Source organism: Schistocerca nitens, chromosome 10 (genome assembly GCF_023898315.1).
Source record: "Schistocerca nitens isolate TAMUIC-IGC-003100 chromosome 10, iqSchNite1.1, whole genome shotgun sequence".
Lineage (NCBI taxonomy): Eukaryota > Metazoa > Arthropoda > Insecta > Orthoptera > Acrididae > Schistocerca > Schistocerca nitens.
The window spans coordinates 172,035,883-172,056,785 of record NC_064623.1 but is presented as its reverse complement, the minus strand read 5'-3'; the positions used below and the strand labels follow the sequence as shown (position 1 = coordinate 172,056,785).

General features: G+C 45.8%; 1 protein-coding gene across 1 annotated transcript in view; it reads right to left on the bottom strand.

Moving 5' to 3' along the window:
• Window positions 1–486: 486 nt before the first annotated feature.
• Window positions 487–20,903, bottom strand: part of LOC126209970 (serine/threonine-protein phosphatase 6 regulatory ankyrin repeat subunit A-like) — a 50,616-nt gene continuing 30,199 nt past the window's right edge. Inside the window, exon 3 of the mRNA XM_049939082.1 lies at window positions 487–1,920. Within this exon, the coding sequence (XP_049795039.1) occupies window positions 727–1,920 (1,194 nt within the window). The 3' untranslated portion in view covers window positions 487–726. The remainder of the gene's footprint in view (window positions 1,921–20,903) is intronic.

Genomic DNA, 20,903 nt, shown 5'->3' with positions numbered 1-20,903 from the left:
AAAATGTAGTTACTAAAAAAAACCAGTGAAATGTTTGAAAAAGTTATTTGTATCACCAGTTAGCTGTTCAATCAATGTGTTCTGATTATCCACGCTATGTATCGTAATTTCCACCTGTTCTAGTAGATCCAGCGATGTATACATTATCTGTTTGTATAGACATCTCTGTGACTTCCTTGTTTACTTGCGCGTGACCTCACTCGCGTTTCAGTGTCGTGTTTGGCTACGTGGTGTGTGGGATCAATGAAGACGCACGGGCGATTTACGACGATAGAGGAGAGAGCCATGTGGTTAGATATTGAACACCATAGGCGACATCATTTTAGAGTTTTTTATATTTTGACGACTATGTGGAGATGCACCTTGGAAGACACGGCTGCAGCAAGGGAAGTAGCCACTATGTTTTATTAACAATTTCATTGTGCCTGGTGCATGTTCCATTTTAGCAAGTTTTAAGAGGCTCTTTTACATTCATTATTCTGATGATCGAAGCTTGACTTCCGAAACGCGTTACACTGTAAACAAGTGGTTGAGCCGATATATTTTTTAACACCCACTGCGAGAGCTGTGGCAGTAGCAGCTCTACGGCGTCGACAATATCAGCACGCGGTTGGAGTGCGGGGACGCCACAAGTTGTAAAGTTTGAACACCTCACTCAATTCCGCCAGTGGAACATGCATCCTGACACCAGATGTAGCTTCACGGTAGGGTGGAGCACGACCATCTTCATTCACGTATTTGGTGCCTGCCCTGGATCGCACACTCCAGCAACGCGACACATTCTCCGTGCGTCACGGTGGCTGGCAGTTGCAGTGGAATGCGACCTTTCGAGTCCTGGGCGAGAGCGTCAGCACCGGCGTCCAACAGTAGCTTCACATTCTCAGCCTTGCCCTGCGACGCTGCGTGGTGTAGCGGTGTGTGGCCGACGTCGTTCTTCTGGTTCACGTCGGCTCCTCCTTCCAACAACAGCCTGACGGCATCCGGTGCGCCCGCCGCTGCAGCAATGTGCAGCGGCGTGAAACCAGAAGCTTCCTGCGCCCGGACGTCCGCGCCCGCTGCCAGGAGGTGCCTCAGGCAGTCCGGGTTGCCGCCCAGCACGGCGAAGTGCAGCGCGGTGAAGCCGTCGGCGTCCCTCGCCGCCACGTCCGCCCCCGCCTGCAGCAGCACCCTCACACACTCGGCGTTACCTGTGACTGCTGCCTGGTGCAGAGGCGTGTTCAGACTACCGGTCACCGGGCTGCTGCGAGCGCCCGCACGCAACAGGTGCTTCAGGCTTTCAGCGTCGCCATTTCGCGCAGCGTGGTGCATTGCTGTGAAACCTTGCAGATCTGTGGACTCCAGGTTCCTCACTGCACAGGCCAGCAGCCTCACACATTCCGCATTCCCCAACATGGCGGCGGAAAGCAGCGGTGTTACACACTGCGAGTCCTCGAGAAGCGCGTCTGCGCCAGCGGCCAACAGTAGCCGCACACTCTCCGCACTACCCCTCACTGCCGCATAGTGCTGTGGAGTGCTACCTGCCTTGTCCTTAACATTAACGTCAGCTCCTGCAGACAGCAGCCATTTTATGCAGTCAGCATTGCCAGCAACTGCGGCGAAATGTATCGCTCTAGCACCATCACCGGTCTGAAAGTCAACGTCAGCCCCTGCCTCGATCAACTGCCGTATACATTCTGTGTCGCCTTTTCTCGCAGCGTCGAGCAACATCTTATCACCAAACACCTCGAAGAGCGTCGCACCACCACCAACTCTTGCCAGCTGCTGCACTACACCGTCAATCCCTTCTTCGTGAAGTATCTGTCTCCACTCGTCAAGTTGACCAATTCCAGTGGAGTGCTCGAGCCGCTCCACTGCTGGAGATCCAACATTTGTTGACTTGTCCGGCGTGTCCAACTGTTTACGCCATACGAGCGTCGCCACCTGTAAACAACAATAAGGTTTCAGAGTGAATGCAATTACATCACTGATTAATTTTGGTATTTTCTATCACATTTTTAGTCAGCAAAGGATGACAAGTGGGCTTGTAACACATGTGTAAGAGTCAGCATATATCCGAGTTATTTTACAGACTTTTGAATGAAAGAGACCTGCGTGTCGCCACTGTCAGTGATTGCAGACCGAGCGCCGCCACACGGCAGGTCTAGAGAGACGTCCTAGCACTCGCCCCAGTTGTACAGCAGACTTTGCCAGAGATGGATCACTGACAAATACGCTCTCATTTGCCGAGACGATAGTTAGCATAGCCGTCAGCTACGTCATTTGCTACGACCTAGCAAGGCGCCATTACCAGTTTGTATTGAGATTGTAATTAATGTATCAACAAGAGCGATGTTCTCCAATTATGGATTAAAGTTAAGTATTCCAAGAGCTTCGTACTTTATTTATTAGACTCAACTCCTTTAATTGTTCCAGACCTCACGACAGTCTGCGTGAGCTTGAACGCGTGCATTTCGGCGTCCTCTAGCAACACGGTGTTGGCTCTTCTGCCAACACATCAGTTTGTTTTTCCACCACTGGAACGAAGGTTTTTTTTTTTTTTTGGAGATTTGTGGCAAGTTACTATGGGACCACACTGCTGAGGTCATCGGTCCCTAGGCTTACACACTACTTAATGTAACTTAAACTAACTTACGCTAAGGACAATACACACACCTATGCCCGAGGGAAGACTCGAACCTCCGACGGGGGAAGCCGCACAAACCGTGGCAAGGCATCTACGACCGCGTGGCTGGGACGAAATACCTCACTGATTCTCTCAGGGATCAGATTGTTGGTAGGTTTGCGGAGATATGTGGCACTAGATCTGTACGCACAGGACATGTAATTTGCGTAAATAACAGGCCGCTGATTTGCGTTCGCAGTGGCGGAGGCTGGTAGCAACACGGATGAGTTCCGTGGGATTTACATCAGGGGAATTTGGTTGCCGAGACAACAACGTGAGTTCACTGTAGTGCTCCTCAAACCACGGACAATCTTACTGCTGAATGACAACATCGGCGTCAGGGAAGACATCCAGCATGATGGGATTCAGGTGATTCGCAGCTGTCAGCGTATCTTATACTACCGCATGTCCTGTGCAAGCGCAGGAGAATGCCTCACGTAGCACTGTACTGCTCCAACCACACAGCATCAGTGGTCCGCTGGACGTTTAAAACGTGTTTCTCCCGAAGAGCAGACACGTTTCCATTTACCGACGATTGAGCCCCGATATTCTTGTGCCCACTCTATTCGTAATTGGCGATATCGTTGCTGTGTTCAACAACGTACGATGGAAATGGAAATGACCGTTTGGCCGGAAGGCCCCTTGTGGGGCAGGTCCGACCGCCTCGGTGCAGGTCTTATTACATTCGACGCCACATTGGGCGACCTGCGCCCCGGAATGGGGAGGAAATGATGATGAAGACAGCACAACACCCAGTCCCTGAGCGGAGAAAATCCCCCACCCAGCCGGAAATCCAACCCGGGCCCTCAGGACGGCAATCCGTCACGCTGACCACTCAGCTATCGGGGTGGACAACGTACGATGAACGGTGTGCTCCGAAATACTTGTGCGTACACCAGCGTTGTGCTCTTTTGGTAGAGATGCCACAGATTACCATCTCTTCTGCTTTATAGAGCAGACAAGCCTCCGAACCCCATGTTCTGTGAAGAGTTGTGGACGTCCAACCATCTAACGCCTAGTGGTAGTTTCACTGTCTTTCTAACTCTTTCAGAAGACGCTCACTACAATACCATGTCAACATTCTATCAGCTTCGTCGTCTAGAGATACCCGCTCACAGGCTCTGCTTAACCCTTTACTCACGATGTGTAATCTCTCAGACCCCGCGCAAATTTTCGAACTCGCTCTCCACTGCCAGTTGTGGTGAAAAGCTTCTATACTCCCTCTACCTTTCTTAAATTGCCATGCCTACGATGTTTTGTTGTCTGTTGCATTATAACCTTCTGTGTTTATTGTTGACACGTGTTACTGAAAGGTGTTGACGTCTCCTAGACCGCGCCTGGTGAACTACGTACATGTTTCTACAGTACGGTACCATATCGCTCAAAATGTATTATCATGAATGTGTCATTTTTAACTTTTCTGAGTTTGATGAAATTGTTAGTTCGTCTGTGGAGGAAGGTGTGAGTGATATAGATCAAGAAATAAACGAAAAAGATGACGATTTTAGATTACCCAGTGATCACAGTACTGCTATCGAACAAGAGTATCATCCAGAGGAATAACTTAGGAATAACTTCAGGAAAGTTGTGATGGGGATCTGTCTGTTTCTTCAATGAAATACTTAAATTGTCTGTTAAAATCGAATGTGTTCTGAGTGGTGATAAGAGAAATGTAATTCCTAGCAATGAATGTCAATTTCACAGACTTTCTTTTTATACCTATCGGGTGGAATTATTATGCGCAAATTTGAACCCTGGAATTTAGTTTTACTTGGAAATTTATTTGCTACAGAGATCGTAGAATCTTTCAGAATGTAAAATTCAGTACTGTAGCAGTCTAAAAAAATGGTTCAAGTGGCTCTAAGCACTATGTGACTTAACATCTGAGGTCATCAGTCCTATAGGCTTAGAACTAGTCAAACCTAACAAACCTAAGGACATCACACACATCCATGCCCGAGGCAGGATTCGAACCTGCGACTGCAGCAGCAGCACGGTTCCGGACTGAGGCGCCTAGAACCGCTCGGTGACAGCGGCTATTAATGTACTTTTGCGTGATAAATAGAAAAATGCTGAAGGCTTTGTTAACTGCAGCAAAATAAACTAGAAGCATTTAAACCACACTTAAATAATTAAAAAAAGCACTCCGTCTGCAGGCCACGAGTGGCCTACCGGGACCATCCAACCGCCGTGTCATCCTCGGTGGAGGATGCGGATAGGAGGGGCGTGGGGTCAGCACACCTACATCTACATCTACATGATTACTCTGCAATTCACATTAAGTGATTGGCTGAGGGTTCATCGAACCACAATCATACTATCTCTCTACCATTCCACTCCCGAACAGTGCGCAGGAAAAACGAACACCTAAACCTTTCTGTTCGAGCTCTGATTTCTCTTATTTTATCTTGATGATCATTCCTACCTATGTAGGTTGGGCTCAACAAAATATTTTCGCATTCGGAAGAGAAAGTTGGTGACCGAAATTTCGTAAATAGATCTCGCCGCGACGAAAAACGTCTTTGCTTTAATGACTTCCATCCCAACTCGCTTATCATATCTGCCACACTCTCTCCCCTATAACGTGATAATACAAAACGAGCTGCAAGCTGCCCTTTTTTGCACCCTTTCGATGTACTCCGTCAATCCCACCTGGTAAGGATCCCACACCGCGCAGCAATATTCTAACAGAGGACGAACGAGTGTAGTGTAAGCTGTCTCTTTAGTGGACTTGTTGCATCTTCTAAGTGTCCTGCCACAATATTATCTATGTGGTCTTTCCAATTGAAGTTGTTCGTATTTTTAACACCCAGGTACTTAGTTGAATTGACAGCCTTGATAATTGTACAATTCATCGAGTAATCGAATTCTAACAGATTTCTTTTGGAACTCATGTGGATCACCTCACACCTTTCGTTATTTAGCTCCAACTGCCACAGCAATCTTTTCTAAATCGCTTTGCAACTGATACTGGTCTTCGGATCACCTTACTAGACGGTAAATTACAGCATCATCTGCGAACAACCTGCTCAGATTGTCACCCAGGTCATTTATATAGATCAGGAACAGCAGAGGTCCCAGGACGCTTCCCTGGGGAACACCTGATATCACTTCAGTTTTACTCGATGATTTGCCGTCTATTACTACGAACTGCGACCTTCCTGACAGGAAATCACGAATCCAGTCGCACAACTGAGACGATACCCCTTAGGCCCGCAGCTTGATTAGAAGTCCCTTGTGAGGAACGGTGACAAAAGCTTTCCGGAAGTCTAGAAATACGGAATCAACTTGACATGCCCTGTCGATAGCGGCCATTACACTCGCTGATGGTATTCTTGACCGAAGCCGCTACTATTCGGCTCCTCAGTTGGCATCACGAGGCTGAGTACACGCCGAAAAATGGCAACAGCGCATGGCGGCCCAAATGGTCACCGATCCAAATGCCGACCACGCCCTACAGCGGTTAACTTCGGTGATCTCACGGGAACCGGTGTATCCACTGCGGCAAGGCCGTTGACAACACTTAAATAATTGTAAAACTAAATGTTATGTAGCATAAATTAAAAGTTTCAAATGATTTTTGCCTTAAATCTCGGTTTTAACATAGGGGTCCCAGAGACCCCACCTCTGGTATACGTTACAGAAAGGTCACACCGCGAGTTAAGTAATCTGCCCTGCGTTAAAGTCGCTTATCTCGACTGATTATCCCATTTACAGTCCATATCTTTGGTAGTGTGACCGCTGTCCATGTCTGCTCCCCTTACACACTTTTGTTACTGCGTCACGTGCCCATAAGACCACCAAGCGGAATCCAAAGTCGCGTTGGGCAGTGGTCGTAATCAAGTGGTTCAGATGGCTGTGAGCACTACGGGACTTAACACCTGTGGTCATCAGTCCCCTAGAACGTAGAACTACTTAAACCTAACTAACCTAAGGACATCACACACATCCATGCCCCAGGCAGGATTCGAACCTGCGACCGTAGCGGTCACGCGGTTCCAGACTGAAGCGCCTAGAACCGCACGGCCACACCGGCCGGCGGTCGTAATCGTTTCGCTTTTCATTCTATACTTTTTACATTACTAGAAGCCAAACCAAACATCATCGAATACCATGAACAACATCGTGTTTAAAGAAACAACTCTCATCTAGGTGTGGAGTGTTTTATTATGCGACCGGAGTTCGCGTTTAGTTTATAATCTGTTGGGATACATTAACGCCAGAACAGGGCGATGTAATGAAATTAACTAAACCAGATGTAAACAACATCTTTTACTCTCTAACAATAGATTATCCGTCGAATAAAAATATTACTTAGTCGCCGCTAAGAGGTAGATTTTGAATGGAATTATCCGCACTTGCTGTAAAATACTTGAGCCGTGCGTGGCTCCTGTTCGTGCCATCTCTTATTTAACATCCTGTTTTTTCGATACTGCCACCTCTTTATTTTAGTTTCAATTACTGGTGTCACTGAGTTGCTGCTTTGCCTGTCCGTGAGCAGCAGCAGCAGCGCTTATCGATATAAGCTCTGCCGATTATCTTTGCTGGACTGCTACTACTTCCCGGTCGTAGTGTATCGTGTAGTCAGTTGGAACGTGCCAGTAGTTAGTTCGGACCTGGCAGTGTTTGGGTTGGCACGCGGCACAAGTTCAGTCGGGGCGCGGCAGCAGTTAGGTCCGGACCGCCATGTCTCGCCCGACGCTTGCCGACACACACGATTGGAGTGGCGACGACTTTGGTTGGTCGTCGGTCGGTCGTCTTGCCGGACGACGTGTATTTGGCCGGCGATCGCTTATAGGTTGGCTGTGTGTGCCGACTCGTGATTCGTCACTGTTATTGTACAGTCACTGCCGTTAGCGTTGTCTAGTCCTTCGTGCAAGTGTTCGTGAAACTGTGTGTAGTTTGTGTGATTTTGACTGACAAGTAATTTTAAATGTTGTCGGCGTACTGGCTCTCAGTCATTCGCGTGGCGTGGAGCAGCGAGGAATTCTCGGCAGGACGTAGTTTGGCCGGGGCCCGCTGGCGGTCTCTACGCGGTGTCGGAGAGTGTGGGGCTGTTCCCTTTGCTACGGGGTCCGTGGCTCACCGACCCTGGACACGAAAGTTGAGTTCTGATTTAACCTACCAGCAAGTCAAGACTGTTCACACTGTGTCGTTTGGAGTTCGTTGTCGGCTGTGGTGATATTCCCGCGAGCAGCAACGTGGTTTTCAAGTTGGAAAATTCTAGCCATCCTCCGGTGGAGTTTCACTGTATTTGGCCATTTGAATTGAATTGCACCAGCGGAATCTTCTGCCTTGTGCCCGTTAGCGTTCCGGTTACCTGCCCGGGGCGTTGACGTAAATTTCAGGCAGTGTAGTTTCCTCATCGTGTTTTTGCTGTCCAGCACGGTGTGTAGTTTGACAGCTCCGTGTATGATTGGTTGTGGACGCCAATATCTTCCACGCTGTTCCGTTGAACTCCCTGTTGTGCCCTGGTCTGGTGAAATGGAGGTTATCTTGTCGTTGGGTCCGCTGACTGTCGGTCGGTTGGGTTGTCATCGGATCGTGAATGGTTGGCCCGACTGCCTGTCTCACCTAAGCGAGCATTAGTGTTACAGTTACAGGCCGATCCTCGAACATATGGGCGCCCTTGTGTGCACTGTGTGGTGTCACCGCCAGACACCACACTTGCTAGGTGGTAGCTTTAAATCGGCCGCGGTCCATTAGTACATGTCGGACCCGCGTGTCGCCACTGTCAGTGATCGCAGACCGAGCGCCACCACATGGCAGGTCTCGAGAGACGGACTAGCACTCGCCCCAGTTGTACGGACGACTTAGCTAGCGATGCACACTGACGAAGCCTCGCTCATTTGCAGAGCAGATAGTTAGAATAGCCTTCAGCTAAGTCAATGGCTACGACCTAGCAAGGCGCCATAGCAATTGATAGTTATCTTATGAAGCATTTCTCATCAAGAACGATGTATACAAATGATGGATTAAAGTTAAGTATTCCAGCAGCTACGTACTTTTCTTTATAGCATTCATTACGTATCCTGTTTCAGACCTCACGCCAGCCAGCGTGAGTTAACGCGTGCATTCGGCCTCCTCAACCAAGTAGTGTGCGTAGTGTTGGCTAACTACTAACACTACATACTGCCTTATATTTTTATTGGTTTTTGTTGTTGGTACTTGTATGGGTTCTAGCCGGTTTGTGTTTTAAATTAGAGTTGTTTTACTCTTAAGGCCTTCAGCCTAGTTTAAAGTACTGTTTCACGAGAGCCCTTTGGCATTTAAAAAAAAATATTGAATTTTTAAGTCTTCTGCCTTGAGCGGATTTGAATTTAACTCGTTTACTTGAACCTATTGAATTTTTAAGTCTTCAGCCGGTTTGAGTTTCAGTTGTTTGTTCTTAAGGCCTTCAGCCTAAATTAAAGAACTGTTTGTTGTGACTTGGCAAGACAGCCAAGCCACTAGGAGGTAGCCGAAAGGCACGCGTTTAAGCTCACGCAGGCTGGCGTGAGGTCTGGAACAGTTAAAGGAGTTGAGTCTAGTAAAAAAAAGTACGTAGCTTCTGGAATACTTAACTTTAATCCATAATTGGTGAACATCGGTCTGACGGTACATGCATCACAAGATAAATAGCAAATGATAATGGCGCCTTGCTAGGTCGTAGCAAATGACGTAGCTGAAGGCTATGCTAACTATCGTCTCGGCAAATGAGAGCGTAATTTGTCAGTGAACCATCGCTAGCAAAGTCGGCTGTACAACTGGGGCGAGTGCAGGAAGTCTCTCTAGACCTGCCGTGTGGCGGCGCTCGGTCTGCAATCACTGATAGTGGCGACACGCGGGTCCGACGTATACCAACGGACCGCAGCCGATTTAGAGGCTACCACCTAGCAAGTGTGGTGTCTGGCGGTGACACCACACTGTTTCACGTAACGACTTTGGTTCTTTTTTTTTTTCAATTTATGTTTTGGAGTTTTAAGTGTTCGGCCTTTAGCCGATTTGAATTTCACTTGTTTACTTCCGCCTAACTAAAGAACTGTTTTAAGATAAGATTGTTAAATTTCTGATTATGCTTGCGTTTTAAATTATTGGCCTTCAACCGTTTTCGAATTAAAGTGGCTTTCAGCCGGTAATTAAGTCCCAAGTATTAAAGCTGTGTGTGTGTGTGTGTGTGTGTGTGTGTGTGTGTGTGTGTGTGTGTGTGTGTGGTTTTTTTTTAGTATTTTGGGATCTTGTAATGCTGTGATCAAATAATAAAGTTGTATGTTCGAGTGTAACTGACAGCCCTTATTTCGGCCCCTTTCTACAATTCATACTATCTGTACTGTCCTGCGGGATTAGCAGGGCGTATCAATACTTTTTAATAGTCACGAGGGGCTTAGCGTCAGTTGAAGACGGACCCACGCTTTCACGTTAATTGAAGACACATCCACAACCGTTAGAGATTCTTTCTAACAAGTCATAGCGGAAAGTTAAGTGCCTCAGAATCACTGTTGGTCATTCATGCCAAGTTGTAAACAGATAACGCTCCAAAAGCGGTAGTCTATGGTCAGAATGAAGGGCGTGGCAGAACCACTGTACGAGCAGGAACTGCAGAGCGGTCGGTACTGCCTTGAGCTGCTACCGTTCAGCCGCGATCCCACTCGTAGCATGGTACCGATACCCCCTTCGTTTCAACTACGCACTACTGCTTTTAGGCCGCTATTTGTTTACAACTCGACACGAATGACGGGTAGTGGCTCTAAGGCAGCCACCTTTCCGCTACGATTGTTAAAAAGAATCTCTGTGTTCTGAGGATGCGTCTTCAATTGTCGCGAGGTCAGTCGTGGCTTCTCGTAAAAAGTATTTTACAACCCTTGCGGATCATTTCATTCAAAATGTAGAAATTTGGCTGTGGCTGCCGAATCTAAAATTAGGTGCATAAGCGTGTATATTTCCACAGCCGTTGTCAACTGGAATAAAATGGTTTTGCGCGTGAGGCCGTGTTACTACGAATAACTACAGAAGCGCCGTTTCCACCATCTATGCTGCAGTTTCCTTCAGGGTAAATGAACTGCCGAGTTCTAGGGGTGGTATTCCCTATTTTTACCGTATATTGGGATTATCAGGTAACAAATGATGTCGCAGTTTTCAGTGTCATTTCACAAAGTCAAGACGATTGTGCAGGACTGCCGTGAGGTGCGCCACTTTCCCTTGAGCGCAAGCGCAGCTGTAGTAATCCACGTTTCTTCTACATAAGCTGCTTTCAGCCGTATATGAACGTTTACAGTAACACGACCGAATCAGTCGTGGACAAAACGAGCGAGACCCCTCGCCTTTTCGTTATGCTGATGCGCACAGCTTTGAAGTCTCAGCTTTGAAGTCTGCTACACAGCATAACAGACAAGGCGACGAAGTGCTACCAACATACTATGCACAGGCGTGAAATTGACAAACTATCCGAATTTCCTCAGACTGTTTTCAATCAAGGGTATGACTATATTAATGATGATTAGTGTGTTAAACACAACACGTAAATATAAGATAAGTAAGACCAAGTACCCCAGATCGTTACGAATTAGCAAATCGGGTATTAAGGGCTTGGTAGACAGACGGTCAAGAAAGTGAGACTAGTGGGGTTCAATTTTTACTGATTTAGGTGACGAAATCCAAACAACGCAAATAGCTACGACAGTTACTGAAGATGAGGGCCGCAAAAATAACCCCCCCACCCCTCTTCTCTTTATTCGAAATGTTCCAGTTGCAGTCGATACATCAGCATAATACTCGTAGCTATGCTTTCGATCCAAATCACGTTTACAGGAATGCAAATAAAATCCATTTGCCTATACACGTGGTAATTCAGATCCCAGTATTAATGACACCACGTTTTAGAAGTGCGAGCACTCCCATTGCTAGGGAGCTTAAGAAACACTTCGGCTAATGAACGTTTTCTGGCTGTGGCGAGTCTAGTGGAGAATTCGAAACATTGTAGAATACGTTTGGCACCTACGTAGCCGTTCATTTCCTGGGGTGGTGCAGAATTATCCTTCTAAATTTACTCGCTAATAACAAATTTTGTTATTTCCGTAAACATCCCGAATAATTGTCACATAAGCGGTGACATAAAGGTAGAAAAATCTTGTTTTTGAGTCCAGAAAGCCCTGTGCAACAGAAACTGCAGATCATTTTGCCATTTTCATTGCGAAATTGCGGGCTTATTCGTGTCTGGGGTAATAATAGGGGGCTGTTTGCCTGGGTTGTCTGCTAGCGTAGTGAAAGGTGTTTTTTTCGGTTCTAATCTCGATGGAGGCAGATGGTCTGGCAGTAAAGCAATTTTAAGAAATTGTCGCGCCCCCAATACGTTTTATTGCTACATTTATTATGTACCGGCGTCCTGTGGATGTAAATATGAAGATCTTGTAGAGTTTCATACTTCTTACTGATTACTTTTTCCGCTTCTGTCAATAACTGAATTGACTTACGTGTGGCACTGAATGATTTTTGACTGAATTTCGTTATGAATCTTCAAGCATTGCTAAATTTGCACAAATTCATGGTAGGTCACCAACGGTAATCCAGTATAACTGGTCTGAACGTTGACACAGACCGTTTCGCAGCCGAATACGCATAATATTTTGCTAATTCGTAACGATCTGGGGTACTTTGTCTTACTAAAACAGTTATGTTGTCTCGATGAACTGAAATTCATTTTTATTAGTACAGTTCACAGTAACTAGTGTTTCTTCTTTCATTTACATCTTATATTTACGTGTTGTATTTAATACACTAATCAGCATAGTCATACACATGATTGAAAACAGTCTGACAAAGTTCGGAAAGAATGAGATTTTCACTCTGCAGCGGAGTGTGCGCTGATATGAAACTTCCTGGCAGATTAAAACTGTGTGCCCGACCGAGTTCGAGTCTCGGTCGGGCACACAGTTTTAATCTGCCAGGAAGTTTCATATCAGCGCACACTCCGCTGCAGAGTGAAAATCTCATTCTGGAAACATCCCCCAGGCTGTGGCTAAGCCATGTCTCCGCAATATCCTTTCTTTCAGGAGTGCTAGTTCTGCAAGGTTCGCAGGAGAGCTTCTGTAAAGTTTGGAAGGTAGGAGACGAGGTACTGGCAGAAGTAAAGCTGTGAGTACCGGGCGTGAGTCGTGCTTCGGTAGCTCAGTTGGTAGAGCACTTGCCCGCGAAAGGCACAGGTCCCGAGTTCGAGTCTCGGTCGGGCACACAGTTTTAATCTGCCAGGAAGTTTCATATCAGCGCACACTCCGCTGCAGAGTGAAAATCTCATTCTGGAAACATCCCCCAGGCTGTGGCTAAGCCATGTCTCCGCAATATCCTTTCTTTCAGGAGTGCTAGTTCTGCAAGGTTCGCAGGAGAGCTTCTGTAAAGTTTGGAAGGTAGGAGACGAGGTACTGGCAGAAGTAAAGCTGTGAGTACCGGGCGTGAGTCGTGCTTCGGTAGCTCAGTTGGTAGAGCACTTGCCCGCGAAAGGCTAGGTCCCGAGTTCGAGTCTCGGTCGGGCACACAGTTTTAATCTGCCAGGAAGTTTCAAAGTTCGGAAAGTCCGTCAATTTCACGCCTGTGCACATAGTATGTTGGTAGCACTTCGTCGCCTTGCCTGGTATGCTATGTAGCAGACTTCAAAGCTGTGCGGATCAGCATAACGAAAAGGCGAGGAGTCTCGCTCGTTTTGTCCACAACTGTACATCTACTAGATAGAAAACACACAATCGACATTCTGACAAAAATTCTGATAATCTATACTCTATGACAACCAATCTGAAATACTCACACGTCAGCAAAACACTGAAGCTTTGATACGAGAAGGAGGGGCACTCAACCTTCTCAAAGTAAAATGCTGTTACTCGCAACAAGCAGGGCGTCATAGTTCAAATTGACAAGTTGAAAAACTGACAGGCCAAACAGCGTTTACCTGCAATGAGAAGAGCAAGGTAAGTGAAGAGGAAGAAGCAATAAGCCCGAGCTAGCAACATTGAAAGTCCGTGGTTAAGCAAACTCACTTCATGCCAGGAATGGCAGACACCATCCCTCCAACGGCAGTGGCACACTGATAGTCAACGTGCTCATGAGGGCACTAACGCCACCATAGAAATAGCGGGGAAACTTAGAAACGTTTTCGCGCGTATCCGAACATCATGGTAATGTGTTACACAAGCATATAAACTATAAAATATTACAACGTTGTTGTTGTGGTCTTCAGTCCTGAGACTGGTTTGATGCAGCTCTCCGTGCTACTCTATCCTGTGCAAACTTCTTCATCTCCCAATACCAACTGCAACCTACATCCTTCTGTATCTGTTTAGCGTATTCATCTCTTGGTCTCCCTCTACGATTTTTGCCCTCCACGCTGTCCTCCAATGCTAAATTTGTGATCCCTTGATGCCTCAGAACATGTCCTCCCAACCTGTCCCTCCTTCTAGTCAATTTGTGCCACAAACTCCTCTTCTCCCCAATTCTGTTTAATACCTCCTCATTAGTTATGTGATCTACCCATCTAATCTTCAGCATTCTTCTGTAGCACCACATTTCAAAAGCTTCTATTCGCTTCTTGTCCAAACTATTTATCGTCCATGCTTCACTTCCACACATGGCTACACTCCATACAAATACTTTCAGAAACGACTTCCTGACACTTAAATCTATACTCAATGTTACCAAACTTCTCTTCTTCAGAAATGCTTTCCTTGTCATTGCCAGTCTACATTTTATATCTTCTCTACTTCGACCATCATCAGTTATTTTGCTCCCCAAACAGCAAAACTCATTTACTACTTTAGGTGTCTCATTTCCTAATCTAATTCCCTCAGCATCACCCTACTGAATTCGACTACATTCCATTATCCTCGTTTCCCTTTTGTTGATGTTCATCTTATATCCTCCTTTCAAAACACTGTCCCTTTTTACAACGTAAAAATCGTTCAAACCAGACCGGCCGAAAGAGCATAAAAAAGAGCATATAACAACATCCCCAGAATCAATAACGAAGCTGTCCGCCAAGAGCGACATTATGTCCTTCAAAGGCAATCAAAGTTCGACAGTGTATTGTGAAGTCTTAACTCCATCTGACTGTTAAGTGTGTGTTGGGAGTATAGATGTAGAATTCGCGTAATTTCAACCTCTCCCGTAACGTTTACGGTCTGACCCTCTGCTTTGTTGCGACGTAACGTCAAACGCCGGAGCGACGGTCAAGCACGTTAGAGCAGAGAGGGGTGTGATGAAGTCAGCCAATAGCACGCTGACTGACCCCTCTCCAGGACGCCACAGAGACAGCAGCAGCCTCTAGGCGAAGAGGACATAAGCCCCGCGGCCCCAATTGAAGACTAGGCGTTTATGAGCTGTATAGCAGCGACTTAGGAACTGTATAATTTCACTTGTATTAAGCATTGACTATAGTGATGAGACTTATTATATGTCTGTCGTCCATTGGCTGCGACACAGCATTGTAAACTTCTCAAAATATTGTCATTTGTTTTCTGTAAATAAAATTCATTAGTACAATTAGCTTGAATTGTTGTCTATAGTTCAATTCTTTTATCTCGGCGGTTCGCGCATGCCCGCCCAGACGCGGGAGATTGCTGCGTTGCAAGTTGCAAACGACGCACGCGCCAAGAGAAGCAGCGCCATAGTATAGTTCGCAAACTTACGTTTAGGGGGGAGCGCGCAGTTTATGAAGTAAAACCACCACGGCCGCATTAACCCTTTCGCTGCTACAGAGACGTGCTCCCCGCATTCCGCGCTGTGCGCGATTTTGTCATCACTGCACTGCCCTCCTGTGCAGACACACGGTGTTCCGACTGCTTTGACACACTTATCATACGATTTCACAAAAACTATTTGACCCAAAAATTTGATTTTTACACATCTTCTTGAGGGATATCTTCCTCCCACAAATGACTTAATTTTGTTTCGATGTTCAACGCAGTTGTTGCGCAGCGTTAGATGTAGTAAACCATTGCACGAAATTTTGAAGAATTTGCAGAGGTAAAAGTCCATAGCGTATACTTTCCGTATGGTCAATTTTAGTTTCCACTAGAAATTTCAAAAAATTACATTCAAACGAATAAAATTCATGAAGTAAGAAACTTCGATATTGTTTTTAAATAAAGAAAATATTAAGCACCGAACAAGGTTTGAACCTAGAACCTTTCGCTTAGCATGTAAACACTTCAACTATCATGCTAACACAGCTCGTCATTCAATGAGCCCTCACGGTCGACTTTAAAATTTCACGCAAAATACCGGCAAACACTGTTGGTAGGACTATGAATTACTGACGTTTCGTCGAAGTACAATAGGAAATAAACAATTACCGCTGTTCTTTATTGCGAAAAAGCGGTTAGTGAGAATGATACAGACACCTTTCCTTGTAATCGCCTGAATTAGGAGGCTTATTGCTTGTTTGGTTTAATTAATTAATAGAATATGAAGCTTTTTCCCAACTATATATAAAAGAAAGTCTGCTATCAAGACATTGCTTTTGTTCAATTACTTTATTTATGACTGAACGTTTCTAAAACTGAAGACACTCGTCCGTGCTCTGCACTGCAGTCGAGCTCTGGCAACGTCGTTGTCTGTTCAGTGGCTGACTGTGTTTGGTGATGTCAGATGCGCAGAACGAACCTAAACTCGGCCGCCGTCGTAAATGACCCGCACTTTAGCGATCCGAGAAAGCAGGTTTCCTATGTACCCCATATTCGACAAGACACAACAGGCTTCTCTGTGAAGAACTTTCAAATTATTAGCTACACCTGTCATTGAGTGGCCAGAATCACGGAAGTGGCTATTTAAAGTAGACTCGATCATTTTCATGACATCTGGATGCACGTGAAAATGTTTGTAACTTTCCCAGCTATGTGCGTGGTGGGGCTAGCGCCCTTCGTGAGCCACACGAGCACATTGACAGGAGGCCGTTTACAATTACGTGATAGTTGACGTCTGTCATTTGCCACTACGGTATTGCCACATCGGCTACTGCTCTGTCATCAGTAACACACAAGCACGCCAAGTCATTTTACAAATGGCGTTAACGTGTAACGTGGAGCAAAGTTGGAAGCAACCGTAGGAAATGCGAGGTTCTCTGTCCACAGTTGATTTAAAGTGACCAATGCCTGAACTGCAGGAGGAGACGAGTTTTGTAGTCCTGAATTTAAACTCTACTCCTAAGCTAACCACAGCTTCGTTACGTGCCGAGAGAGCGGTGTTCGACAATCTGCAGCAGAACTAAAATCACCATCGCTTTGTTCACGGCCATTAAAGCTAACCTCTACTAGCAAACTCAAGCCAGAAGAAGTTCAGTTTCAGCACTAAAAGCGGACAGTAATTACTTGCTACCATTGGTTACCTAAAACTAACCTCCCACTGGGCTATACGAGTCGTCGCGTTACCCGCCGACGAATAGTCCTCGCAGATACCTGGTTGCCTATTATAGACGAACCGCGAACAGTCCAGATGAAAAAGAATGATAGGTTGAAAAATAAGAGCAAATACAAAAGTCAATAACGTGATAAAAATGACGCGCAAACAGTTAGAAATAAAAAATACATTTAAACCAATTAATTGACTAAAAATGATAAACTCTTTCGATTAGGTTTAGAAATTTATAAAAACTGGCGACATTTGACAAGATTCGAACCCACAACCTTCAACATGACTCGTTAATACGCTAACCGTTGCACTATTTTTGTGTCTAGAAGAATTAAAATTATGTTCTGATTGCATCTGAAATAAGGGAACCGAGCTTTACTCCTACATAGACCCGAGATTTCCTTTAAAAAGTAATTGTTTGTTGTTTCCCTTTATACATCATCCTTATTTTTACAAAAAGTATATGAATGGGCCAAATTTTTCGTTTTTCCAGTTCTTTCTGACAATTTCCTCTTTCTTTGTGGAAGCATAGATTCAATTCGGTTACGGAATCACCTCCATCGTTGATGACGTAGTTTGTATAAGAATATATAAGCCACGTGACTATTCTCATCTTTGAAGCCGGGAACATTTTGAAACCCGTGTACATTATCTTCTTCGTGTTAATTTCAGGCGTCGTTGTCGTTAATATCATCGGTTTAGTAGAACACTGAGGCACTTAGTTGTATTTTTTACTGTATTCACCCACTCGCAGTGTGTATTACAGTCTTTAAAACATCGGATTCATGCAATGTCGTGCCAAGTTATCTAACGTAAGCCGATTTCTGCCATTGTTATACAGGGTGGCAGTTATTGAACTATATGAAATTAAATCTCCGTAACTTCTGAACGGTTTGCCTTAGGACATTCAAACTGCATGGTTGGCCGCGGGGCATGACGGGAATTCGTCGCTAAACCAAACCATGTATGCGCGTACTAAGCCCACTTTCATTTATATGGGTTCGTCAAGAAGCACCACTGGCGCATTTGGGGGACTGAGAAACCGGATTTGCGATCGAGAAGTGTCTTCAGCCTCAACGGGCGACTGTGTGGTGTGCAATGTCCAGTCACGGAATGATCGGTGCGCCGCGCGGGATTAGCCGAGCGATCTTAGGCGCTGCAGTCATGGTCTGTGTGGCTGGTCCCTCGGGCATGGGTGTGTGTGTGTTTGTCCTTAGGTTAATTTAGGTTAAGTAGTGTGTAAGCTTTGGGACTGATGACCTTAGCAGTTAAGTCCCGTAAGATTTCACACATATATGAACATTTTTTGAATAATCGTAGCGATGTTCCTTGATGGCACGGTGAAAATGAACAGTAGTGAAGGTTTTGGAAGATGATTTCATCCCCATTATCCAAAGTTACCCTGATTTCAGCAACATGTGGTTCATACAAGACGGAGCTCGACTCAGGAGAGTGTTTTATGTCCTGGAAGAGCATTCTGGGTTCCGCATTCTGGCTCTGGGGTACCGAGAGGCCACTGGTGTGGGCCTCGATTGGTCGCCATATTCTCCGGATCTGAAAACATGCGACTCCTTGTTGTGGGGCTATATTACACACAAGGTGTACAGTAGTAACCCCAGGACCATTGTTGAGCTGAAAGCAGACATTCAGGATGTCATGGACAGTATCGATGTTCTGACACTTCAGCGGGTCATGCAGAATTTCGCTATTCGTCTGCGCCACACCATCGACAATGATGGCAGACATATCGAACATGCCCTAACCTATATCCGAATATCTGCAGTGACGTTTACATGTTGAATAAAGTGTGTGCACGCCGTAGTTTGTAACTAATTGCCTTTTTTCGCACAGTTCAATAACTGTCACCCTATAAAAGCTCGTGTGACGCTGCATCGAGTCTCATGCGGCAGCATCCAATAGTGTTTCGTTAGCGCCATGTGTATGTGAATTCCGAAGGGACCAAACTGCTTAGGTCATCGGTCCCTAGTCTTACACACTACTTATGCTAAGAACAACACACACACACCCACGCCCGAGGGAGAACTCGAACCTCCGGCGGAAAGGGCCACACAGTCCGTTACATGACGCCTCAAACCACACGGCCACTCCGCGTGGCGTTAGTGCTATGTATGAAACGTGTGTATATCATTAGCGTCGTTATGTGTGTGTGTGTGTGTGTGTGTGTGTGTGTGTGTGTGTGTGTGTGTGTGTGTGTGTGTGTTTTTGTGTGTTTGTGTTTAACCACACGGCCACTCCACGCGGCGTTAGTGCTATGTATGAAACGTGTGTATTTCATTAGCGTCGTGTGTGTATGTGTGTGTGTGTGTGTGTGTGTGTGTGTGTGTGTGTTGTTTAACCACACGGCCACTCCACGCGGCGTTAGTGCTATGTATGAAACGTGTGTATTTCATTAGCGTCGTTATGCGTGTTTGTGTGTTTGTGGGTGTGTGTGGGTGTTTGTCTGTGTTGTTTAACCACACGGCCACTCCACGCGGCGTTAGTTCTATGTATGAAACGTGTGTGTTTCATTAGCGTCGTTATATGTGTGTGTGTGTGTGTGTGTGTGTGTGTGTGTGTGTGTGTGTGTGTGTGTGTTTAACCACGGCCACTCCACGCGGCGTTAGTGCTATGTATGAAACGTGTGTATTTCATTAGCGTCGTTATGTGTGTGTGTGTGTGTGTGTGTGTGTGTGTGTGTGTGTGTGTGTTTAACCACGGCCACTCCACGTGGCGTTAGTGCTATGTATGAAACATGTGTATTTCATTAGCGTCATTGTGTGTGTGTGTGTGTGTGTGTGTGTGTGTGTGTGTGTGTGTTTGTGTGTGTGTGTGTGTTGTTTAACCACACGGCCACTCCACGCGGCATTAGTGCTATGTATGAAACGTGTGTATTTCATTAGCGTCGTTATGCGTGTGTGTGTGTGTGTGTGTGTGTGTGTGTGTTTGTGTGTGTGTGTGTGTTGTTTAACCACATGGCCACTCCACGCGGCGTTAGTTCTATGTGTGAAACGTGTATATTTCATTAGCGTCGTTATATGTGTGTGTGTGTGTGTGTGTGTGTGTGTGTGTGTGTGTGTGTGTGTGTGTGTGTGTGTGTGTGTGTTTAACCACACGGCCACTCCACGTGGCATTAGTGCTATGTATGAAACGTGTGTATTTCATTAGCGTCGTTGTGTGTGTGTGTGTGTGTGTGTGTGTGTGTGTGTGTGTGTGTGTTGTTTAACCACACGGCCACTCCACGCGGCGTTAGTGCTATGTATGAAACATGTGTATTTCATTAGCGTCGTTATGCGTGTGTGTGTGTGTGTGTGTGTGTGTGTGTGTGTGTGTGTGTGTGTGTGTGTGTGTGTGTGTGTGTTAAAAGTGCCAGGCTAACGATCCGGGATCCTAACACATCTAGAAAAAATGCTGGACAAGAAATTAGAAGTGAACTGACCAATTGTTGTGGCAGTTGGGCAACGGCGAACATTTTGGACATGAGAGTTGAGCGCTCTGATTGGAATAAACCAGCTACAAAGCCTGAAGTGTCAACTGCCAAGTAATAATGAACAGACTATAGCAGTGTGGCTGTTGGGGCGTTGCTATCCGCCACTTCCTGGTACGAAGTGGGTTTCTCAATCATAGGGTTTCAGTGTTGCTAGCTGCGGCTTCGTACCTTTTCTTGTTTTCTTCTATCGCTCTTTTCATTGTAGGGAAACAAGCTTTTAACACGTCACGTTTCGCAGCTGGTCAGTTTGAAATATGACCCCCTTGTTTCGACTAACTGTATTTGTGTTTTGAGAAGGCTCAGTCCATCTTGTTGTTGTTGTTGTGGTGGTCTTTAGTCCTGAGACTGATTTGACGCTAGTCTATCCTGTGCAACCTACACCCTTCT